Source organism: Micropterus dolomieu, linkage group LG10, assembly GCF_021292245.1.
Source record: "Micropterus dolomieu isolate WLL.071019.BEF.003 ecotype Adirondacks linkage group LG10, ASM2129224v1, whole genome shotgun sequence".
NCBI classification, from domain to species: domain Eukaryota; kingdom Metazoa; phylum Chordata; class Actinopteri; order Centrarchiformes; family Centrarchidae; genus Micropterus; species Micropterus dolomieu.
In genome coordinates, this window is record NC_060159.1 from 19,036,086 (window position 1) to 19,063,131 (window position 27,046).

Here is a 27,046-nt window from a genome sequence, read left to right on the forward strand (position 1 = left end):
TCTGGTACAACCCCTGATTAAGATTTTGAACCTGAAAATGAGCATAATACCACCTCTTTAAAAGATGCACAGCCGACACTGTGATATAAGGGGCTTCGTCTGGCTGGCTCAGCTGGACGTCCCCGTTATCTTTATGACAGGAGATCTTTATAATAAAAGCCTGCAATGGGCGGCTTGTGCAGTTAACTTTAACTGGGGTTTGATGAGAGAGACACTAATATGGCAGCAGATGGGGGAGAGGTGGCGTAATTGATTAAAAGAAATACTAAAATCGATCAGGAGAAGCGGGCGTGTAACAAGACAGAGACAGATGTGCAGGTCAGCACAGCAGAGAGGGAGACAGATGGAGGGGGAGAAGGAGACATTAGTGGGCGTACGCGCGCACACACACACACACACACTGTAAGCACAAACCCCCACATGTACTCTGCATCTATACCTTTATACATAAAGAAATACATGAAAACACAGAAATGTACAAATGTATTATGTAAATTCAGGATGTACTACATTGCACTGATTAATGAAGATCGGCCAAGGGGATCACAGCATCAGCCTTACAGTGTTCGAACACAATGCATAGCCAACACCGAATCTCAACATTGCTTCTTTGCCCAAAGCATTTATCACTTAGCTAATCCATTCAGTCTATGGTCTATCCTTACAAGGTCAGTCTTAACTGGAGACTCTGATGCATTACATGAGCTACATTGGAGGCTGTAGATTACATGCATGACATTATAAAGAGAGCCAGTCAGTCTGTCTGTAATGAAACAAAATATAATCTTGACCTTGGGTTACCTCAAAATGGATCACAGAGTGCATCCTTATCAAGGCAGCTGCGTCAGACAGTCAACCCAACAGAGGCTGTCACCTTTGGTTTACTTTAGCTCAGCAAATTAGCATAACATGACCTGGGGAAACCTTTGCGATATTAGCCTTTACATCGTGAGACACAACACAAAAAAAAAACACACGGATCTATGGCGAATGCACAATGCATCAATTCATCATTCAAATGAATCCACATCGAGGCATAAACACAAGGCATACACCTTCAAATCCATACACCCACTGTACACATGCTGCTTACACATACACACACAGATAATGACTGCAGCAATGTGTAGGTAAGAGTCTAAAGTGAGGTTGACCTTTACATAAGGAGTCATGCTACTAGAACAATGCTAAGCCAATGCTGTCCATACAGACAGGTCATTGCTAACTAGTTACAACATTCAAGACAGAGTCACTGGTGGTTGCTATGTATCTCTCAATTCTTTGTTCATACTGTATATTGAAGGTGTCCTGAGCGTGGGACCACAACTGTAGCACTAACTTTTTGCTATATTTTGTCTTCAAAAACGGTATTTTGTAACGAAAGGTCAACTTGAAATTCATAACTACACTGTTACACCTTACAATTTTCCTCTCAGTCACTCTCCCTTTCACTCGCTGATGGCTGCAAGTAACCATGTGATTCACTGGCCTAACCATCTGATGTAATTAGTGTTTTGCTCAAGGACATTTTGACATTTTGACAGAAATTGGGAATCTAAACTATCACGAGACCTTTTTTTCCCCCAACAAGCACAGCACCTGATCTGTCACCTGCAAGTCTGAGTTTCTTGTGTTTATCCTCCTTGGCACTTGCTGGTCAGGTGAATATTAACTACACCTAACATTAACCGGAGAAGGGTGATGTTGTTACAGCAGTTTGCAGCATTACCTGGGAGCCTTTCTTGCTTCCTGGTAAGTTAATGATGAGTGTCTTCCCTCGGATACCACACACAGGTCTGTAACACACAATCACAGGGGAAAGTTTATATGAATACAGAGGAAGAAAGTGCGACAACACTTGATTATGGGGATATATGCATCTCCCTCTACCTCAATTCCATATTTCACAGCGCACTGCACTATAATAGATGATAAATTAAATCACTCACCATTCTGTCTTACAAGAAAATGTGGGCTCATCCTCTTTAACCAACAGAAGGGGGACGCACTGTACATTATTTATCTACAGTGTAAGGCTGTAGGGGAATAAAACCTTACTACCTCTGCTCTGTGAAATACAGTAATTATGTCAGGTCACAAAAAAGAAGCTGGCATTAAATGCTATACCCTTGAAAAAAAACCTTGAAACAGTGTATATTGTTCATGCAAACTGTTTGTTGTAATTTTTGTGTGTTTGCTTATACAGTATATGTTAATACAATTCCCGTGCACAGTGTCTAAATAATCTTTATCTCAATGACACAACGTGTTTAAATAGAGGATTGAATAAATGATTTAAGTAAGTGTGTTTCGCTTGTGTCGTATGTGAGAGTACATGCCTGACCTAGAAAGCATGCCTAGTGGTGTAACGTTGAGAGATCCCATCAGCATCGCAAGAGACATCCCAGGGGCCTCGCGCTCTATCACCTCCTTAGTGGCCTGGAGAGAAGAGAGATAAAGAGGAAGGTCATTAAGGTGATCATAGTCTAACTAAGCACGAGTCCATCCTAAGTATTTTTACATCCTACTAGGATTAGTTTACCCATGCAGTTTAGGTCGGTTTCAGGAAGCAGTTTTAACTTAAAAGAAGACACTGTAGTGTTCTTTAGAGGTGAGACTGTCATAAAGTTTAAATTACCGGACGGGGTTTCTATAAAGAGATGGATGTTAATGGACAGCAATTCCTCATGCTTAGAAAAGCCACTATAACAAAACAAGCACAGACAAAACCATCTTTCCTTAAGTTACAGGGACTGCCATGTTACCTGTGGTTAAAGTGTTAAAGGTTTTGTCACTATAAAACATGAATACAGAACAGAGAGAAACAATATTTAAAGTATCCCTCTTGTCATCATATTTACTTTATAACTGGTAGAACCAATGGAATAATTAACATCTGGGTTGTTTTCGTTTTTATATTCACTACTTAATCAATTTGTTGTATCAGAAATAGTTGAATTATAACACTTTTTTTCATTTTAGTCTCTAGATTTTTCTTTTTTAATTCTACAGTAGCAGCAGAAACTTAAACCAAATTTTAATATGCCTCTCTGAAATCACAGATACTCTATTTAACTGTCTCATTTGCTCCCGTCTGCTCTATGTTTCACTATAAATATCATTTGAGTGACTAGGTCAGCTGAACGGTGGGAATAAAACACAACAGCTCCCTTTATCACAAGTGTGGTGGAAACTTTATTCCATTAAATTTTTGTAAGTGAACCAAGGTTTGTTAACAAAAACCCCAGGGACTAAATTAAGACATTATATAAAAAAATCCTTTATTTCAACCCACATCGTTTATAAGGACCTGGATACTGGGTAGACCCCAATCCAGACTGATTTACCATGACTGCAACAACAGCGTAAAAGAATGGAATGTTAAAGTCCTCGAACAACAACATTACAGGAAATCAACACTCAATTCCTCATAGAATATGTTGCGCTAGGTAAAGCGGTAAAACTGTAACGCTGTAACAGTCATGCAGGTGACCAGGAAGTACTAATTGTCCCACATTTCTACAAAAAGCACCTGAATGCATGTCTTGACACAAAACATCTGGACTACCCTTCAAATATTGATTTACAATCCCTTTTGCACAATCTACATCTCAGCTGTCTGAAGGCGAAACAATCCTTATCTGACCTGTCACCCTCCAATCTACATCCCCCATCAGCAATCAAGATTGATTCATCTTTTACATAAAATACGGGAACAGGTGGTCAGTCTGTGCAAATTAACAGAATGTTGAATAAATTGATCCTACAGCCTAGGATTTTACAGGGAAATATTTTGTAAACAATGTGTGTAGGCATTTTCGTTTGATATTGTTTTATTTCATAAAAACCAACAGGGATATATGGCGTTTTCCAGGGGTGGTTGTTTCGCCAATTCCACCATCTTTGCGGTGACATATGCAGACACATGCATTTGTTTGTGTGTGAGTGTGTGTACATTTGTGGGACTGCAGTCGATGCGGCACGTTCTTGACAGATAGCGGAGAAGATAGTGCCTTCTCCTCCAACCTGTGTGTGTTGCATGCCCTTGAGTTGAGTGACACTTCAAACGCACCATTAGCGAGGGACAAAGGGAGGGAAAAGACTTCAAAGAGAGAGGAGCCACCGATGAGCATCTCCGGCTTAGACTCGGGAGAAGAGAGAGACGGAGGGAGGGAAGAGAGACAAGGAGAGGGGGAAAAGTGTGGGAGGGACAGAGGTTGAGATGGAAACAAGCGGGAAGGAATCAGACAGAGGGAGGGATGAGGCTGGATTTGAACCTCATCACACAAAGTCACTGATTGGAGGAAGAGGGAGATGGGTTAGTTTGATTCAAAAGGCATGCATTCAAAAGGAAGTGTAACGCCTGGAATGTTTTGGGCAATATGTTTGTCTAATTGCAGGAAAAAAATGGGGGAAGTTTTGTCTTAATTACATGTATGATGAGGGTAAGGCAAGAATGAGGGTATGTGATTAAATATGACAAAAAGTGATAATAAAATAGATCTAGTACAGTTTGAAAATTCAGGAAATGTAAATGTTTTATGATCTCTGCAAGCATGCTATTTATTGAGGTATTCCGAAATGAATGTTTCATTACACCAGTACACAGGCACTTGTGTATGTAGGCATTGAATTTTTTTTTTTAGGAAGTTTAGTCCTGTTAAATATGGGAGCAGACTTCCCATACATCCTCCACGCTTCTTGTGCCATGGGCTAATCACCAGAAATCAATGTACTTGCATGAGGAAAGCAATTAACCAAGAATACATCTGTTGGATGGCAACTAACAGGAAGAGATCAAGCTGCAACGCCTTATTGTAGGTTTACATGAGGTGCCGCTTTAACCAAAACAATATCCATCTTTGCCATACAAAATCATGGGAGAGTAAATTTTGTATGAAATTTTTAAATCTTATGTTAGGAAGACTTACAGAACAATGCAGGTAGCAGCTATGGACAAACTATTAACATTGTTTCAGCTTTCATTTTGGAATTGCCTTTATGTGGTGTAGTCTACCATACCCATCTTTTTAACATCAAAATATCAGCTGCAAGGGTACAGAAAAAACATATGGCCAGAGTGTCAGAATGAAGCAAACCAGCATGGTCTTCGTAAGAAACTGAGATGTGTGGTAGGAATGGAATTGAATACATAGTTACTAGTTACTACTAGTAGTCATTGCCACAGGAGTATAGCAGGACAACTAAGAGGCTGCCGCAAACCATTAAGGTGTTTTTAAAAGGCAACTCAGGTACGTTTCATCTGGTTATGTCCCTGCAACAAGATTGAAATTGCAAAACCACCACCTCAGAAAACTGAATGTATCCCTGTTGGTTTATATATAGGGGTGCTGACAAATAATGCAAGCACACATTCTGTATAAAATATAATGAACAACCGGCCTTTCTGGGGAAATTTCAAGTTGTCGGGTCATTTGACCTTAAAGTGTTTAATTGCACAGACTGATCAAGAAAAATACACATTCCGATATTCATTTCAACAACAAAATTAATCTTGATTGCAAATGAAGATGGGGAGGTAACAGGTCAGATAAGGATTTTTCATCTCCCAGACAGCTGAGACATGGTTTGTTAAATTGTTAATAGATGTGGTATGTAAATACAGCAGCATGTAGTCCTCACTGTAATAAAAACAATAAGGCCATTGGCCTTTAAGTAGCATTTTTTATAAAGGACATACAGAGAGCTCCTTGATTACAGAAAAGACATGAAATGTAATTTGTTACTTCCGTCCGGCTTTAAGCTTATACTGAATGCAGTCATATGTGTCTTGTACAGCCTTCAAACAGACAGAGAGATACCGTTGTCTCCAGCATACAGGGTTGAATCAGATAGCAGGTATTATCAGTGACTACAGTGTCTATGTGTCTTACCCCTTCCAGGAAGCTTGCTGTCTACCATGATTGATGAGGACCATTGATACTGCTGAGAACCACAGCTCATCCCCTGCCAAATGGCTTGTGCTTGTGTGTGTGTGTGTGAGAGAGAGAGTGAGGTTGAAAGAGTGCATGTAACAGAAGTATAACAGTGTAAATAAATAAAAAAAGTTCCAATCTATAGTGCTGCAGTTAACAGTGTGTGACGAGTTGGGTAAAGAAAAGATGAGAAAGATAAAGACTAAATGTAAATTCTTGCATGTATGCACAGTAGTGTATTGCCTTCACAGTACAGTAGACTGTATATATACATGCAAATATGTGTACATGCATATAAATTGGGTAGAGAAAGTCTTCACACAGTTAAAAACATTCTTTTTATGTTGTCTGAAAAGAAACCAGTTGTATAGTATTTGGTAAGCAGCAAAATGAGGGAAAACATTAGATGTGACCACAACTACATTAAACCGCTTTGTGAAGCCTGCAACGACAATTTATTTGTTTCATGTAATCAAAGCAAAATTGTTTGTGTTAAGTTTCCCCTTTAAGTGAAATGGTGTTGTAGAAACAATGAATGTGGCACGATGACAGCAAGCGAGTTATCAGACTTAAATATATTGATTAAATTAAAATATAGTCAGTGTTGGGAAGGTTACTTTTTAAATGTAATAGGTTATTGATTACAGGTTACCCTATTTAAAATGTAATAGTAACTATTTCATTTAATTACTTTTTGATTACTTTTCTAAATTTCTAATGAATGTTTTCAACTGTTAACTATTTTCACAAGACAGCATGAGAGGCCATTTAACTGGCAGATGAGTGGCGTTGCAAATTCAAAAATGAGAACGAATCAAAAGCCTCAGAATAGCATTAAACTTTACTAAACGGCTGTTACTGGAAATGGCAAAGGAAAACATTGTGCACATGAAAAACATACAAAGCAACAAAATGAATATTATTCAACACATAGCCTAGCTTTTTACAAATATTCAGATATAACCGCCTATGTAATCATGAACATTTTCATAAGTAACTGTAATTTAACTGCACATTTCTTCCCAGTAACTGTTATCAATTAAAATTAAATTTTTTTTGTAATTCAATTAAGTAACTAAATTACATGTATCTAGTTACTTCCCAACACTGAATATAGTACAAAACAAATGTCAATGTCAACTACTGACATTTGTTATAATCATAGTGGTCAAGATTGAACAGCAAATGTGTCAAGGCAGTAAAGAAACAGACCTTTGGTGACTATGGCCTCCTCTCCTGTAGTTTATCTATAATCAGTAATGGAAACACTCAACAGACCCATACTGACACCTGCCACCCATTATCTGTGAATTGCTTGCTACACAACTCCATATTTTCCTTGAGAAAGTGAGTCAATAAGGATCTAACTTCTGCCTCTTTATTTCCCATGCGACCGCGGGGCTAATTACACTGTGTGTTAATCAGTGCTGCAACGCACATGTGTAATCAGCAAAAACAGGCTCAGGTTCTCCGAATAAAGCACAGGCAGTAATAAGAGAGATCTACCTTTCAATAGCCTTTCCCTCTAAAACAAAGAAGTATTTTACACATTAGCTATCATCATACTTCTATTGTAGTGATATACAGTTCCCTTATATGAACTCTCAAAACAGTGTCCATAATTCACCCTGAGCTGTCCTCGTTGATTCTTATGTAACATGTTTCTGGCTATATTTTAATACAGCTCTCAAGCTTCATTATACAGTTTGCTTATGCGACTGAGAACATTGTTCACTATCACACAAGTTATGCCAACACTACAGTATGTCATGATGTATTCAATAAACAACGCACGCCGCTTTACCGTGTGTCTCAATTCCAAAAAAAAGAGTAAAAATGGTTTCTTATGGAGAGAATTGGGATTGACACATTTAAACCCACCTCTGGTGTGACGTCTCTCGGGGCAAAGCCAGTGCCTCCGGTGGTTAGGATAAGGTTAAGTTCCTTTTCATCGCACCAGTCCACCAGAGTCTCCTGTCGGTTCATACACACACACACACACACACACACACACTATTAATTAGAATCATAACTACAGAGTGATACTGTAGATAGATACAGGCGATAAACAGATTTTGATAGATTACATGCCTTGATTTCGTCTATCTCATCTGGCACAATCTTGTAGGCCGAGATCATACCCCCCAACCTGAGAAAGGAAGAAAGTCATTAGATTACAGATGCAGTTATTGACATATTAGATTCCAGACAAGATACTTTATTGATGCCTGCAAGAAAATCCTCTTTTGTCTTGCTACCCTTCTGCAGGGAGGTCAAAAAAGTCAGCTAAAGAACGGTGGACCTTGTCAGAAGTCAGTGTTTTCTTTGACAACCCTTTAGCTGAAGAAGAATGCTTAAATTCAGGGTGGGCATACATACATATATGTACCTTGCTGCCACAAGTGAAATGTCCAAGTGGATCAGCAGGTAGGCAAGTGGCAGACCTGGGATATTGTGGGCTCACCTCTTTCTTTCTCAGAGTAATAAAGCAAAGCCCTCTAAAAGAGTCCCAGATCCCAGATGTTGCCCCCCAAAGCTTGTAAATGTAGTGTTTGTCTGACTGAATCAATGTCTGTTCTTCAGTTCCTGGCCTAACACAAACAAGACTTTAAAAGGAAGTATGACAAGAAAGACAAGAAAGAGAGAGAGAATCATAGAAATATAAAAGCAAATAAGGAGGATAGAGAGAATGCCCTTGAACATCCCTTCCTGAAAGGATATTCCACAGGACGGCCCACTGAAGAGGGAGCTCTGACAAGGACAGAGCTGCTGCTGATGCTGCTGTTGCTGCTGAACAGCAATCCATGGCGACCTCCTGTGGCCAGAGCAGGTATGACAGTCCAAAAAGAACAACCCCAGGCTCAAGGTGAAGGCTCTGCACAGACACCCCTTATGTAACCCTTTTCTTTTTTTAAAGGAGCGCTATTTTTGGGAGACTACTGCATCATGTTTCCTCTCCGCGTCAGCCACTTAAACGCCATGATACCCTCCCTCAGACAGACAAAAACCTGTGAACTCTGTGAACATTAAAGCATCTGCTATATTTCTGCCTTTGAAATGCTTTTTTATCCACACGGAAACTCTCTCTTCACTCTTCACACACAGAATTACAAAGAATACATTTCGCACCCTGGAAATATCATTCACCAAATCCATCGGCTGTGCTCAATTTTTAAACTGTGCAACGGAGCAGCAGAGAGACACACTAAGCAGGACACCACCAAAACGCCGTAGCAATGCATGCATGGAGACGAAGCGTGAAGCTCAGAGGGTGGCTGTCTGGTTCTGACAAAAGAGGCAGAGAAGTCAGAAACAATCACTTGAGAAGTACTTTTTCATGAAACACCGCACATGGCCACTCGGAGCATCCACTAACTTGTGCACCAACACACACACACACACACACGCACGCATCCTCGCTGACATTCCTGTGACGGCACGAGTGATTTACTTCTCTTGATGTGCTTGGGAGGGAGTTTTTTTTTTTGGCATCTCTGTATATGTATGATTGTGTTCATGCACGTGCACTCATCTGCTTTTGTGTTTGTGTTTGTGTGTGTGTGTGTGTGTGTGTGTGCCTGTGTTACACCTCGGGAGAGTAAAGGAGCTGTCAGGACAAATCACCTCTCTCCCTCTCCTGGGGTTTTTATGCCTCTCGGTTTCAGCCCAAATGAAAATATGCTCAACACAAATAACTAGGGTTCCTTCCCACCGTTTCCTAGGCAACCCCTCCTGCCTGAAGCCTCTAGTTGCTGTGTTGTTCATCGTGAGAGGAGTGTGTGAGAGTTTGTGTGAGCCGGTGAATGTTTCTGTTTTGTTTTGTTTTTTATAACTATCGGGGATGCCAGTTCTGTGCGAAGGCAGCAATATGTTGTTGACTGGACATTTTTTGAGTGTGTGGGGGGATCTTTTAGTTGCGTGTTCATGTAATATCTTTAAGGAATGATGTGATTTGTGTATTCATCTATGTCCATGTCCATAAACACAAAATCTATTTTTACAGACATATATGTGTGTGCACGCTTATACATTATATTACAGTAGTAGATGTATTTGTTGATATTAACAAACATTATATGTATGTTTATGTTTTATATCGCTGTCATTGCAGGTATACTGTATGTGTTTTGTTTTGTGTATCTCTGTGTATACATGGATACACATACAGAATGCATTCACATACTTGTGTGTATATGCAGAGCAGAGAGGTGTTTCTGTTATTTAGCCAATGCTTAATGATGTAAATGTGCTGGACAAAATACCAGAAACACCTGTCAGTAACACACTGCAATTCAACAGTACCACAAACTACAGCTTTCAGAATTACCATACAGTTCAGTGTCAACAAAAACACAACTTTCATGAGATTAGGATTTATTGCAAGACTGTTCAGATTGCATCACATGACATTTATTCATTTAGCTGACGCTTTTATCTAAAGCAGTTGCTACTAGGGGTTAAGTGTCTTGCTCAGGGACACATTGGTAGATGTCTCACAGTGGAAATTGAACCCGGGTCTCTCATACCAAATGCATGGGTCTTATCCACTGCTCCATCACCAGCCCTTACTAGATACTAGATTAGATTGCATTTGTTTTTGGTAGGTGTACATAATAAACTGGGAACATGGTGTACCGGCAAAAATATTTGTAAGCGTGTGCATATACGTTTCTGTGTGTGTGTGTCTGTATGTATGTATGTATGCATGCACACAAATTTGTGTGTACAGCGAAACTCAGGCAGCTTCGTCAGACCAAGGAGGAGGCCTTTCTGAAGTGGGGACAGAGTCTTGTACAACCAGGCCAGGAACACGCTGACTAAAGAGGTCAAAGCTGCAAAGAGGTGCTACGCTGAAAAGCTAAATAACAGCTTTGCAGCCAATGACCCTGCGACAGTGTGGGGAAGCCTACAGACACTCACAAACTACAAGAGACCATCCCCCAACACTGCTGGAACTCAACGACTGGCAGACAAGCCGAATGGTTTCTACTGTAGGTTTGAAAAGCCCAGAGTCACACCTCTCCCCCACTCCAACGCCATCTTCAAACAGTCACCTTCACCCTCTGACCTCTCACCTGCACTCAAGATCTGTGAAGAGGACGCGAGCCACCTCTTCCAAAGGCAGAAGATCAGGAAGGCTCCTGGACCTGATGGTGTCTCACCATCGTGCCTGAAAATCTGTGCGGACCAGCTGGCCCCCATCTTCACTCAGGTCTTCAACAAATCACTGGAGCTGTGTGAAGTTCCCTCCTGCTTCAAACGCTCCACAGTCATCCCGGTCCCAAAAAAACCCTCCATCTCTGGACTGAATGACTACAGGCCTGTCGCCCTGACATCTGTAGTCATGAAGTCCTTTGAAAGACTGGTGTTGGCCCACCTGAAGGACATTACAGGCCCCCTGCTGGACCCCCTGCAGTTTGCCTACAGGGCTAACAGGTCAGTGGATGATGCTGTCAACTTGGGTCTGCATCACATCCTGCAACACCTCGACTCTTCAGGGACATATGCTAGGATCCTGTTCGTGGACTTCAGCTCGGCGTTCAACACCATCATCCCGGACAACCTCAGCACCAAACTCACCCAGTTCACTGTGCCAGCCTCCACCTGTCAGTGGATCACAGACTTCCTGATTGACAGGAGTCAGCAGGTGAGGCTGGGAAACATCACATCCAGCACCCGGATTATCAGCACTGGTGCCCCCCATGGGTGTGTGCTCTCCCCACTGCTCTTCTCCCTCTACCCCAACGACTGCACCTCAGGGGACCCATCTGTCAAACTCCTGAAGTTCGCTGACGACACAACGGTCATTGGCCTCATCCGGGACGGTGACGAGTCGGCCTACTGACGTGAGGTTGGTCAGTTGGCTCTCTGGTGCGGTCAGAACAACCTGGAGCTTAACACGCTCAAAACTGTGGAGATGACCGTGGACTTCAGGAGGAGCCCCCACACTCTGTCCCCCATCACCATTCTAAACAGCCCTGTGTCTGATGTGGAATCCTTCAGGTTTCTGGGATCCACTATATCCCAGGATCTGAAGTGGGAGCCCAACACTGACGCCATCATCAAGAAGGCCCAGCAGAGGATGTACTTCCTGCGTCAACAGACTCAGGAACAGTTTCTTCCCACAAGCCATCACTCTGATGAACAGCTGATTTCTGACTCACAGTGTCAGGAACAATTCCTGTGCAATAACCCAGTAACTCTAATCAGCCACCTGTTTACTGGTTTCCACTTATTATTTATTTATTCACCTCTATTTCAGTGCTGTTCATACTATGTTCATACGATGTCATATTGTACATACTGTTTACCAATACACCTACCTCAGGTCATAAGGTCATAGGTCTTATTTATTTTTTCCAGCATCCTTTGCACTATGCTCCATCACACTGTGTACATGTGTACATGTATGCATGTATGTGTATGTGTACCTGTATATCATATCCACCTTCAACATGTACATAATGAGAATAGTTTACTCTTGCATCCTTTGCACTCTGATTACTGCATTGACATTTGTCAATATGTCTATATTGTTTTTTCACAGTGTGTATATTGTGTTGTCTACTCTGTAGTTTGTGTCTGATTTTATATTATTATTATTATATTATTATTTTATTATTGTATAAGTAAGCACATCTTGAGCAATGTACAATCCTGAGTCAAATTCCTTGTATGTGTACACATACCTGGCAATAAAACTGATTCTGATTCTGATGTGAATATACAGTACACCTATACACCTGTGCACTGTACTAGCCTGGTACCAGACCTCGGAATCACCTCAATATCCCAATTTGTTAAGCAATTCAAACAAGTCTGGTTCTGTGATGTTCTTTCCCAGTTGCAGAAACAATCAACCAGTCTGAGCTTTGTAGGCAGAATAACTAGAATAACTACATAGCTAGCTAGATACATGGCTACATCCATGAAAAAATAGCAACAGAAATATGGCAAAGATGAGATCAACAGAAGTTACTGTAATTGATTTACAGAAATAACTCTAACCAAGTGGTTAAAATGCATACCATATAACAGCAACATGGTTCAATTCTAGCCGGCGAACTTTGTTGCATGTCATGACCCATATATTTACTGTCTCCACACTATCAGCTATCAAATAAAGGCAAAAATGCCAAAAAGTAAGAATCAACAACTCTTAAACTAAAAGAAAAAATGTAAAAATGTGAAAACTGCTACTGTAAGTTAATTTCGTCACCAGAACAGAAAGGTCACTCACTGCTGATTGGTTAGGACAAAACACAACAAAGCAACCCCATCTCCCAAACAGAAATCTACTAACATACACACAAAGTCACATAATATGAATGAATGAGGTGAAACTAAATGGCAATTCATTCTGATTATTATTAGGTTACTACTGGCTGTGTGTGTGTGTGTGTGTGTGTGTGTGTGTGTGTCTGTGTGTGTGCACTAACACAGAATGTGTATAAATGTACTGTACAATCTATATGTACATGCACACATATGTGTAGATACATCTGAAGGTAAATGCATATCTATACATACGTAGTACAGTATGTATTTATACATATGAGTGTGTCCATAATTGTGTGTTTCAGCATGACGGTCTTCTTTGCAGATAGAGTGCTTGGCTGTATTTGAGGGAGGGTGTGCTCTGAATTGAGGGAAGCTTATTAGAGGGGAGAGGGCCTGCAACATTTTAATCTCTAACACCCATCTATGTCTCTTTCTACTGCAGGGGGTTACGACATATAAACCTCTTCTTCAAACTGCAGGCCGAGGGTAGTCAGCCTGGAATAATGGATTTTTGCTCGAGGTGTGGACAAATCCTGATGCAGGCGGAGGAATGAATGGAAAGGAAGGGGGAAGAGTGGGGCATGAGTGGGGCATGAGTCGGGGTAGGGGGGGGGGGAGCATGGCAGTAGTTTTGGCCTGAAAGCCTGGACGCTTCAGCCAAGTCTTTCTATGAATAAAACAAGAGCACAGAGAGGAGGATAAAGAGAGAAAGGAGAAAGACAGGACTACAGAGAAAGGCAGAGAGTGAAAAGAGCGAGAAAAAGAAGGGATAGACCATCAGGGGCACACTTAAGGGAGGAAAAGTATATGTTTGTGTGTGTGTGTGTGTGTGTGAATGTGTATGTGTGTGTGTGTGTGTGTGTGTGTGTGTGTGTGCATGTGTGTGTGCGTGTGTGCGTGTGTGTGTGCGTGCGTGCGAGCCAGCTGCAAATCTCGGTGGTTGTGGGACACTTCCAAGATAAGACCCATCTGGCAGGGTGATTTCATTAATAATACAAGCTCTTTGTACAGGGCACTCAATCTCACTCTCTCTTTCATTCTTTTGCTTTGCTACACACACACTCGCCCAGGGAGAAGAGAAGAGCCTTGGCCATCTCCACACTCCACCAGTGGTAGCATGGAGTCAAGCCCATTACAGCTGAGTTGTTGGTTCGTCCATATGTAGGAAAGCTCTCAAGGGGTCACCTCTCAACATGTTAGCTGATGGAGCGAAGGATGGAGGGATGGAGAAGGAGGAGGAGTGGACTAGCCCACCCCTTCAAACCCCTACCGTGATGAGAGCTCTGAGTGCTCAGCGAGGGGTTCCACACTCGTGATTCCACTCACAGCCACTAAACAACACGCACACCACCTAAGAAACACACAACACACACACACACACACACACCTACACACACACACACACTGACACACACAAACACACACCTAAAACATTCTGCAGACCACTCCACCCCGCAAGCGTATTTATTTAGAGAATAAATGTCCCCTGGTTCAGATCTCCTATTGCTGATAGTCCCTCTCTCATTTCTTTCTCTAAACCACCCCAGATACACCACAAATCAAACTGATTTCATATATTTCAACAACAAAGTTAACATCTGTGCCAAATGTAAACTACACCTTTGCTCAGGTCTGCAGATAGATCCTCAGATTCACTGAGCCTTGACTATAACATAACTGAGTAATCACTAATAAAGTAAAACTTAAATCAATTGCCCGGGCTTTGTTTTGCTTCAATCACTGAAATGCCCCTGCCTATATTTGGGACAGGCGTCTATATGGGACAGGCCTTTAATTACTTTCGCACAAAACTCTTGCTCAGCAAAGATGGGAAATGACAACTATCAAATTGTTTATTTCAACCAGTATGAATATTACTTGTCTCGCTTGTTTCCCATACAGTAAGTCTGAATTATTTCCGTAAAATTAAGTGAACGATCAGACTGTGGAGAATCAAACCAACGTTTATATCTGTATTCATGATCTAAGCAGCTTAGAACTAGCTCAAGCAGGTGACATGGAGGGCTTTAAGAGGTTTTATGCATCCAAAGACTTCACTTCATCACTTCTATAAAAAACAGACCATGTGTCTAATTGAGACCTGCATTAATTGTTCAAAATGTGTGGCCACACCAGGCTAGTAAAACGGACAAAGTAAAGTAAAGTAAATTGGGACTAGGCTTTTAAATGAAGTTTTACAGTATGTTTGTTTTAACTTGCAGGAGGTAAGAAAAAGGTGTTTAACACACACAAAGTCAGTCAAAGCAAGTTAAGCTATTTATGTTTTTATATAAATGTACAACACATGTATAAATTCATCTTTAACATCAAATATTCAGGATGAACTGTGTGTACTGAATCATCTGTAACTGTAGTTTTTTGCATTGGAGATTCCCTTACGACTGACATTTGGGGTGATGACTCAATGTACTGTTATTGGCTTATAATCATAACACAATAAATCTGTTGTTGTATAAAGGTGGTTGCTAAGCTATTAATCTTAAAAAGATTGAAGAGACCCAAAATAAACTACTGAACTGTCAGTTCAGTCAGAGGCAGCGTTGATTATATTGGCCACTTGTGAGCAGTGGAAACAGTCTGTATACAATACTGCCATATTATAACCTTTTAAGTTAAGAGGACCAAACTCTTCAATTTTCACATCTAACAGATAATGAGCAATGTTGGCATTCATTTGAAGTGTTATTAGTGTCCACCACATGAATGTAAGTCCCTCAACTTTTTGCTCTGTTTTGGTCTTCAACTCCTGAGGGAAATATCTGGCCCTTTAGCTGCTAAATACTTCAAACTGTAAATCAAAACAACGACCTGAAAGATGCTAATGCGCTTCTTATAGCTGCAGAGTGTGGTGAGTGATTATTCTCTGTGGGTTTGTCACAATGAGTGACACCTTTCAAACTGCACATAGACATTTGATCCATTGTTAATATAAAAATACTGATTCCAGCAACTCGAAGAACATGATTGTGATCTCTCACTAATGTGCATATGGATGGTAATGTTAGCGCTTAGCTTAGCATTAAACATTGTATTAATAGTATATTTTCAAGAAAGTCGATCTATGTAAAAATGTGTTATAGTTATTATGGTGCTTAACGGTGCTGGATCTCTAGCAGTATGTGTGTTCTTGTGTGTGTGTCCTTGTCCCTTGACTGTGAAATTGGGCCTACTGTCACCCATCTGATTGACTTCTAGCTATTCTTAGCCACGACAATTTGTAACATTGACAAAGGTTGTTACAGCGCAAGAGTTTGCTCAACAGACCGGGAGGGAGGCTCGCTCAGCCTACACCCACACACACACACACACACACACACACACACACACACTCATGACATGCAAAGATAAATGAATCTAAACAAAAGTACTCATTCACTCTGGAAAGGTAAAGATGCGTACAGAAGACTAATACACACACACACACACACACACACACACACACACACACACACACACACACACACACACACGTCCAACCTTGCCTCATCTGTGTGTCCTTGAGTCTGGGAATCATTTGTATGACCCCCTCTGTTACTCTCTCTTTATTTTGCCAAATATAATTTTTCTCTCCACCTGACACACCTCTGGATGCTCCTGAAATCCAAACAGGGCAGGCTGATTTATTGAATGCACCGATGTGTGTGTGATTATAGTTTATGTTATATGTCCTGCTGTGGCCTCATACTCCCTCCCTCTTCCCTCCTCCCTTCCTTCCCACGCGCTTTCTCTCTCTCTCTGTCTATGTGTCTCTGTCACAGCAGCAGTGGCACATTGAGGGCACAGCGTTCCGGCTGGTCAACCTGATGGAGCCGCTGACTCGTGGTGTGGCGTGGATTAACATGGCATGGAGGATCTCGGGCCAGAGGAGGTCAGTCTGCATCAGCTACCATTACCGCAACACAGCAGAGCAGACAGGCACACTAACACTGACCTGGCCTGTCTGAATGGCCATTTTACATGTTTAACATGTGTTGTAACAAGTGTTTACAGTAACAACTTTTTATTGGCGTGAGTGGACCACAGCGCCCCTAACTTTCCATTCACCCTGAGCAACATCATCAAAAAATATTTCCTATAGAGGAGAACTAACCAACAAGCCTTAGGTCAACAAACTTGCCAACCAAAATAAGTTTCCCACAACTGAACCTTATATCAACTGTCAACATCCAATTTCTTTATTAGATGATGTGATGATGTGATTTAATTGAACATTTTCTCCTTCAGGAAAGTGAAAAATTATTGATAAATGGAATTTTACTATAGTGAAAGTACTATAGTGCTGACATTAAAGTGGAATCCAGTCTACAAGTTTTTTGTTGCGCTCTTCCTATAGCAAAAGCATCCTTTTTTTTAACATTTTCACCAGCTTCTAAACGCTGGTGCTCACATTTAAATACTGCTGAATTAGAACTACCAAACTACAAAAGGGAATTTAATCACTGCTTAGATTATGATCATTGGCAATTTTTGTTTGCTGTTTAAGAAGTGTTACATTCTTGTACCTCACATAAGTGAATGGAAGTTGGTCGGGGAGGGTGGTAGGTGTTCAAAGTGTAGGGTATTGTACTTAGATTGGAGTTAGGTTTACAAAAGCAAACTCATTCTGTCTTCAAGTCACATTGATTTATTTTCTATATTTAACAAAGACTATCTAAGTATTTAGAGTCTCCTAAACATAAACATTAAACCTGTTAATCATGGTTTAGTTGCCATAAGCCGGAATTGTAGGATAAAAAATTTTATATGTTGTCAATGAACGTTTCCTGAAATGTTTAGTGTGATTTTCTTGCGACTTATCTCATTCTCTCAACTCATTATGTTGACAGAAGTGTAATCTCGGTAGCATTGTTTCTTTTACAGTGTATGCTATGTTGCATAGAGTGGCAAAATGTACACCGTTTCTCAAATATCAGTGCAAATAAAGATAACTTTACACAAGCCCAAAATATTGTTATTCACAAGTCTTTAAAAATTATGCTTGGAGAGTGACAAGACAAATGAGAACAGAGCTGTGCTTTTCTGTTTGGTTTCAACATTTCAACATTATATCTAATAAGATAATTACTGTAAGTTAATTCATTAAAGCAATTTTAAAATGTAATTATTAGGTTGGTTTAAAATCTTTCAAGTTTCAGAGCACTAGATAATAGCAACAGGATGGTCATGCACTTTCCATGGTCAGTTAAACTTAGTTGCTCTGTGTTGCATACAGTGTATACAAAGGCAATTTAAGCAATGTTAGCTTAAGAAAGAAACTGAATGAGACGCACAAACCTGCCAGTCCCTTGCTCGACCCTGTTATTTAAACATGACCTGTGTATAAAAGCCACAGAAAACACACACATACATGGATTAAAGCATGTTCATGTGTGCACGGACAGATACACAAACAAAATAATACAAAACAACTCCAAATTGTCCCTGGTGTGCATACTGTGAAAATAACCGTGCAATGGATCCCTAATCATTCTCTGGTGCTCTGTCTAGCGTGACGCACATGACATGGCACAAGCCTCCTCACACTCCCTCTCTGTGTCGCACAGACTTGACACATACATTGCACATCAGCCTCAAAATAAACATACCGTAAAGGACATGACAAGCATGGAACAGTTCAGGGTCCCATAGCGGGGGGACTGGTGACACTCTGTGATACTGACTGGTGTGATAGTGTGACAGAAGGGGCTGGGTAGCTTCAGCAAATCAATGACTTTATGGAGAATGACTTGGATGTCTAGAGAAGCGTGTCTGAAGCAGCATGTTGGGGTCACAGTTCGTAGTGTCCGAATCACAGGCTGAGGAGGCATTTTGGTATTTGTGTGACATGAGCAATGATATAAAAGATCCCTTGATAAATCTTGTGACTAATCTAATCTGACATAAAACACAACCTATTTTCTGAGATGGACCGCTGCAGTTGAAATATTCAGTATACATTATATGGCCAAAAGTATGTGGACACATGTAGTTTTGCACCTCTGGAGAAGTTTTTTATTTTTTGGGCTAGGCCACTCCATTTTATTTGAGGTGACTTTTAATGCTACATCATAACATTTTAGACAATAGTGTGCTTTCAACTTTTTGGCAAAAGTGTGGGAAAGATCCTTTCCTGTACACAAACGAATGATTTTCCCATTTTGGAATAACCTGTTGCATGGATCCATGACCTCAACCAAATCAAATCCCACCTTTGGGATGAACTGGAACTGTGATCCAGCCCCTATCACCCAACCTCACAAATGCTCTTGTGGCTGAATGGGAGCAAAGCCCTGCATCCAGGTTCCAAAAATCTAGAGGAATGACTTCCCAGAGAGATGTTTGGCAATCACATAAAGGTGTATTGTCCAGCTGTCCACATACTTTTGGACATGTAATGTCTCTTAGTACATAGGTAGATGCTTGCTTTAACAAAGTAATCCGTGTTTTAGTGAATAGTGAGACTGTTTTCCTCATAAAAATGCTTGCTTTGATTTTAAATTTAAGAATTTACATTACACAAAAGTAACATTCATTGTCACCTTTATTTTTTTAGTTGGACTTATTTACACCAGAAATAAGCCAAATGAGCATTGAGAAAACCTGACACAGAGCACCTTTATGAAGAGGTGCAAAATATTTTTTTACATTTAGAACAGTGAGATCAAGGAGATACTTAGTTCACAGTAATACACAATAGCACACAAGTTCAATTGAAATGGAGATTATTGTTTCCTGTGTGTTTTCCATGATCTTTTGTCACTGATCACGTCCCTGTTAAGGGAAAAAACTGTTGATTTCACCTCCTTTAGCTTCTTTGAGCAAATAATGACTTCTTGCAGCTACCAAGAGTCATCCTTAAACAGAAGAGTGCTGCAGCTCTTTTGTTGTTGCCATGCATGCTGGGAATTTCTCTCCATAGGGCGATACAAAGGCCTGACATGTTGTGTTGAAGAGATATTTTTAGTTTCTTAGTTACACATAGTTGCACAAAAAGAAGAGAGCTTCCACACACAAGCACACACACACACACACACACACACACACATGCAGATAGTCTGTGCAATTCCTGTTAGTGTGGCAGATTTAAGTTTAATTAAAGGACTTAGCTCTGGAATATACGATCGTATGCATGTAGGTGTTGCCTCATGTTCTCTTTGCTATTTCTGGAAGTTGAATTGTTATGAAAAGGCCAATACTCACAGGGAGGGATCATGGACAAGATCTTTGAGGTTGACGCCACTGCGGTCCTCTGCAAGGTTTCGAAAACAGCTGTCACTCACTGGATGAGAGAGACAGGAGAAAATTAAATTAGCACACAAAATGGTCTAAAATGAAACGCATGAAGGGCTTTACCACAAATTGCTATTGCTCGTTAAATGAAATGATTCCTTCTCATAATTGTGTGTGGTTACAAGGGAAAAGGTACCATGCTATCTAAAAACTGAAATGTTTTTCTTTCCCAAAATCTTTTATGCCCATGTCAGCTCACTTTTCACTTTGTAAGACTGTGAATTACTATTTTGTAATTTTCTAAGCTGTGTCAAGTTTACCCACATGTGATTACTCAAGGTGGGAGACTGATCTTTAGATGAAGAATTGACAAAATACACCAAAAAGATCTTTTATTGAACAGATGATGAAAGCTCCAAAGTTCCAATCCCAGCACATCTCCGAGTAGTTCTGTGCTTGTTTTGGAAACATTTCCGTATTCAATCTTACATTTTTGATCTACCATTCAGCCCTGTGATGTGACGAAAAAAACTATCATAAATTGTGTGTAAATTAGGGAGAATAAGATGCTTTTGACAGTTTTCACTGAAATAAGGGAGGTCTACCTGTACATAAAAATGATGTCTGGTGTAACTGCTACATTGTCTTCTGCATCATGTTTGCAAATCAAATATGGCCACTGTGGGACTAAAGTGTACACTGACTTCTCACTCCCCAGCTTCACCCTGCACACTTTTTGATCACACCTTCAGCGTCTCCAGCCACTCCTTATAAAACCATGGTGAACCCTCGACTGCAGAGCAGGTGCAAGCCACATGAGTCATCACGATGATCGCAAATGGATAGAGTGACGGATACAGTGAGACAGGGAGAAAGACGAGGACATGGGGGGAGGAAAATGAAAAAAAAAACAAAGCGAGAGGAGACAGAAAGAGACAGACAAGGAGGAGGAAGAGAGGGACAAGGTGTTTTATGATTTGATGGGACCAAACGTGAACGGACAAGCTCATGTCTTAAAATAGATGCAAAACGAAGGGGGGGGGGGGGGGGGGGGGGGGGGGGTTGCAGTGGATTTAATCCAAAAAACTTGACACGCTAGTTGTGGACCAGACTGAAAATGTCATGATGTTACTCCAATTAAGTGCCATGATCCATGAACGAGAGGAAGGGCGGAGGGATAGTGTGAGAGGATGGGTGAAGCAAGACTGGTGTAAAAAATGGAAGTGCGATGGTAGGGTGGGTGTGAGGGTAAGGAATGCTACAGAGGAAGGGATGTGAAAGGATGGAGGGCCATTGGTGAAGAAAATGCGAGATTGAGGTGGAGACGCGGGAATGAAAGGGATGGAGGGATTTTTTTTAAAGAGAGAAAGAAGGGGAAGGGAGATGAGGAGAAAAAAAAGTGCCAGTGGGGCAGCGCTGTGGAGACAGAGGTAAACAGAGGGTGCAGGACGTTGCTCTGGGCTCTGGCAAATAAATGGGAGAGTGCTGACATTTGCACACCAAGCCAGCTCAGAAAGAGAGAAAGAGAGGGAAAAACAAGAGACAGAGAGATTTCGGGAGGGGGAGCAAAAGGGGAGCGCATGGAATACACACCACCCTGGCTTTAGAGGGGCACTGCTGCAGAAGTGCATGTGTGCGTGTGTGTATATGTGTGTGAAGAGGGAACTTCCTTCAAGACTGCAGTATGCCTTACACACACACACACACACACACACACACACAGCCCTCCTCAGTCTTTCTCTCCCAGCTACCCCTTGATCTAAAAATAGCCGTTCCACTCTCCTACAAGAGGCAGCAACCATTCTGAACCAATCAACACGCTCTGTCAAAGGCATCGGTACCCACCACCCCTTTATGTGTGTGTGCATGTGTGCAACACGGGGAACTCCTGACTGAAGGTAATAAAACTGCCCCTCCCTGCTGCACCGGTTAGTAGAAATGGTGGGAAAGAAATCCCTTCTACAAAACAATGGCTCGGAAAAGAATCAGAAAGCTAGAGGGAGATGGGGGGACAAGAAGAGGGAGAAAAGGAGTGAGAGTGAAAAAGAGGGAGATCTGGCTGCAGTTGAAACAGCTTTCAAAGGAATATTAATGTGATCCTGTGCAAGAGCTGAAGACAGGGGGAAGAGAAGGGGCAAGAGGGAGGGAGAATGGAGGGAGAGGAGGGAGAGGGGAGGGGAAAAAGGTGAACAAGAATTCATGACGCTGCTCCTTCCCACCTCCCAAACGCCGCACATGCACCTTTCTCCAGGTAAACCTGCAGCTTAGATTTAGTGTGCACTGCGTCATCTCTAAAACCCACAATGCAGGAGAAACCACTTTTTCAGAGGTGCCAATCTAGTCCTTGGTCAGGGCAAAAGTGAAGATGCAATGCAGTGAAATAGTCCCACCCCAGAGGGCGCTATTCCCCATGGTGCTTACAGTATACAGCAAGCTAAAGGTCAATGCGACTACATGGCTGGACAACCACCAGAAGATAGACAGCTAAGGCCAGACAGACAGTTGTCAGAGCTGAGATGGGTTCTGGTTCATACTACAACCAGTATATCATCTTGCCAATGCAATTTAAATTCTCTGATTTTCACAACTGACATTCCTGATATTGAGTGCAACCAAAGACTGCACTTGAAGCACACTTGCACACTTTTTCTTCAATATGCCTTTTTGTCTATTTTTGCATTTCTCCATCAGTGTATGTTTGTGTGTGATAAATATTAATAGAAGACATGGTTGAAATCTCCAGAAAAAGCCAGTAAGTGGATCTTCTGGATCAAACTACTGTTTCCAAGGTCAAGAATGAACATGCTCCTAATAATACTTATCTTGCACTTGTTTTGTTATAATACTTTGCAGATTAAGTAGTAAAATGATAATCACAATTATAAAAATCAAATGACAAAAGGTTTTTAAAAATACAATAAAGAACATTTTTAAAAACCCGAGAAAATAGGATTTTGATGACTGACTTTATGTGCTTGAGATAAAGTACCTTTGATGATATCTTTCACACAGATGTCTTATATCACACTGTTTTTATCCATATGGACCATCACTGTAATTATAATAATTTTTCCATTTAATATCTATTGTCTAGTCCCTATGCATGCATTGACTCATATCATCTCATATTTGCCTCTACCTGTGAGTGTGTGTGAGTGCAGAAGCCTAGATGTCCCCAGGCTAGAGCAGTGGGAGGAGAGCAGGAGGCCTGAGCTTCAGAAGCATTATGCAGGGCAACATCAGTCACACATGGGATCTAGACATTCACACCCTTACACAAGCACTTGTGCACACTCTCAAAGGGTTAATCACTAAGCCACAGCAGAGTAGGAGAGATCAGGACACAGGGGAAGACATCAAGAGACCAAAGAAAAGGGAACTGATCAGGGAGGAAGAAATGTCAATATAGAGCAAAAACTAATGAAAAAAACATAGAATTATCTATTAACAGAAATAGAGCAGAACAGAAAAGTGCAATATATATATATATATATATATATATGTATATATACATACAGTTAATACAGTGTAAAATCAAAGGCCATGTAATGTCAAAAAACCAAATAGTGACCAAATACCCCAAAGTTTTGAGCCCATTCACTGTTCTTTTGCAGAGATGATAAGACCAAAGAAAGAATGTAAGTGTGACACAATTTTGTGGCTAGTGCCCTTATCTAATTTCCAAGCACAAATGATGTTGTTGTGAACAGGTGGGACTTTGGCATCAGAATGACATTCATCCATTTCATTTGGTAAAGTTCCAGTAAATAAATTAATTAGACATTAGCTAGGTGACTTGGTTGGACAGGATGCTGTCAACAACCTACTTGATTGTTCCTCCTTATGAGATCAGGACCTTTCAGCACAGTAAAATGTCAGACAACATAAACTGCAATCTACTACACCATTTTGACTCATAACATTGTAAGACTTCAAGCTTTCCGGAGTAGTAGAGAGCGCGAGTTATAACAATTCTGAATCAAGGGGTGAAGGGATAACTACTTATTATAAATGTTAGGGCATCTTTGTATTTGTCAGTAGGGGAGAGCGGGGTGAGTTGAGCGAGTTTTTGCTTGATGTGTCTTCAAAGTGAGGCCATGACAGTAAGGTCTCCGACTAAAATATGTATATATAATTTAGCATGTGGTGAATGCCTGGGAATAATCGATTTAGATCTAAAATAAACTGTTTTCAAAAAATGGTTTTCTAAAAAAAAGTGGACTCTTCGCTCAACTAACCCCAAGGAAGAGGATAAGTTGAGCCACATGGTGGTCAAGGATATCAATGTCATTTCATCATGCAAACTCAAATGCCAGGTCCCAACATTTAATTGCATCAAGTAGTGAAACCTTGCAGTTATATCTCCTGGTTGTTTCATATAAATGTATTGCTTTAAAGCCATCCTGTTTATCGTCATGTCTCGTGCCACCTGATGAACTGACTTTCCATTTTGTACCTCTCCCACTGCTCTGTCCAAACCCACAATAGTCCTGTCTGTCTTTCATTTATAGAAGCATGACATGATGGTTTCTGGTCTAAAATGCATAATGTCACATCATTTCGGTGATGCATAAGAATGTAATGTAAAATAACAGTAAAATATCTGGCTCAACTTCCCCTAGGTCTTTTGACTCAAATTACCCCTTCCTTGCCATTTTAACAAAATTTTTGTCATCTAGTTGTTTAAGGGCAACGTCATGCTAACAATATAGCCTCTTATTGTAATTTCCTAAAGCACTAACACATGCATGTTTTCAAACCTGTCTGCAATTGTTAAGACACAAGAATCAGGACTCCTTGAACTTAAAAAAATCCCTTGGAGCTGCAAAAAACAGTTTTTTGATCTTAAATGTGCTTATCACTTATTACATGGGCCTCTCTCCACCACAGAGTGAGTAAAATGATAAACTCTTCAAAAATGTATATTCATATAACCAATTTTGTCTATGGTTGCGGAGACACAAGGGGTCACCCCGCTCTCCCCTACTGATGCAACTGTATAATAAAAAGGCTAAAACAAAACTATTATAACAAATAGCTTCCTCAAGAAAAATACTAGTTTAATAGTTAACATCATAACAAATGAAATAAATGCTGACCAGACAATCAAATAAGCAAACCAAACAAATGAGAAAAGGTTATAGTGGGTAGCAACAGGTGGTGAGTCTATTGCTGCCAGTAAGCTATAATTAGTCATGTGTAACACAATGAACTAGTTATGTGATATTTTGTGATACAGATAGCTTTGTTGGGAAGCTTCCTGCTAGCCTAAAAAGGCAGCCATCATGTTACTAGCAGGCTAAACAAATGCTGTGTCCCAATTCCAAACTATATAGCGATTAAGGGGGTGGTGATGGTGCATAGATAAGATGCTTGCCTTTGGTGTGAGAGACCTGGGTTCAATTCCCACTGTGAGACATCCACCATTGAGCAAGACACTTAACCCTAGTTGCTCCAGAGGTGTGCGACCTCTGACATGTATAGCAATTGTAAGTCGCTTTGGATAAAAAGCATCAGCTAAAATGAATAAATGTAAAAAATGTAAATCAGACTGTGACTTTGGAACGACCCTGCCAATCAAACTCAACAAAGAGAAAACAAACCAGTTTTGGCACTTATTTTTTGTTTTTTCAGAGATCATCCTCCTGCTACTGTTAGTAGCTCCTCCCCTGTGCACTGCCTTAACAGCACACAAAAATCAAACATTTTTGACACGAAGATTTACTTTTTGTGAGTAAACAATTATGTTGAACTGGACAGTGGTAAAAGAAGAAATCAATACTGTGGTGTAAAAATACTCTGTTACAGGTTAAAGTCCTACATTCAAAATTGTACTTAAGTTACAGAAAGTTACTTTATATACTGCTAGGAAGCTAAACCTATAATGATAAGCATCTATTAGATTTTTGTACATTGCATATTCACACAAATTGTCAATGTCATTGTACATTATAATGTAAACCAAAATAAACCATTCATTCATTCATTCATAAATCATAATGTATTAGTTGATGTATATTTTGTATTATTGCCCTAAATCTGGAAAGCAACTAACTATAGCAGGGGTATTCAATTAGATTTCAAAGAGGTCTAGTTAGAGAAAATTTCCTGAAGCAAAGGTCCGGAACATCAAAACGACGAACTTGCGTTATCATTCAGTACTATAACCTATAGTTGTATCAACACATGTTTTTAGTCAACAACGGACTGTCAAATCAAATAATATTTCAGTCAGTTTTCACATCAAACTGGAGGGATAATAAATAATAACTATTCAAATAATAAATTCTAAATTTAAGTAAACTAAAGTGCCTAATTTTTAGACAAAATGTAATAAAAAGTGTAGCATGAAGTGATGAAGTGTAGTCCTAACCAATTTTATAATAAACACTCAACACATCATAACAAATGAACAGCTGTAATGCCTCCTCTTCTCTTTCATTTCCTCTTACAGAGCTACCACTTTCCTACTTTCTGTTGTTCAGTGAGAAACGTGAGCTCCAGCTAGCATATTGGAGATCTATGAGATATTCTGGTTTTGAACTGCCCGTGGGAGGAATGTACATGTAAATATCTGTACATTCTTGATTAAAAGTCAT

The 27,046-nt window shown here is 40.4% G+C and overlaps 1 protein-coding gene across 1 annotated transcript in view; it reads right to left on the reverse strand.

Moving 5' to 3' along the window:
- gphnb (gephyrin b) overlaps positions 1-27,046 on the reverse strand; it is a 106,840-nt gene that overhangs the window by 54,684 nt on the left and 25,110 nt on the right. Inside the window, exons 2-6 of the mRNA XM_046061136.1 lie at positions 20,418-20,496; positions 8,028-8,085; positions 7,818-7,910; positions 2,345-2,439; positions 1,730-1,796 (exon numbers count right to left, since the gene is read on the reverse strand). Coding sequence (XP_045917092.1) covers positions 1,730-1,796; positions 2,345-2,439; positions 7,818-7,910; positions 8,028-8,085; positions 20,418-20,496 — 392 coding nt within the window. The remainder of the gene's footprint in view (positions 1-1,729; positions 1,797-2,344; positions 2,440-7,817; positions 7,911-8,027; positions 8,086-20,417; positions 20,497-27,046) is intronic.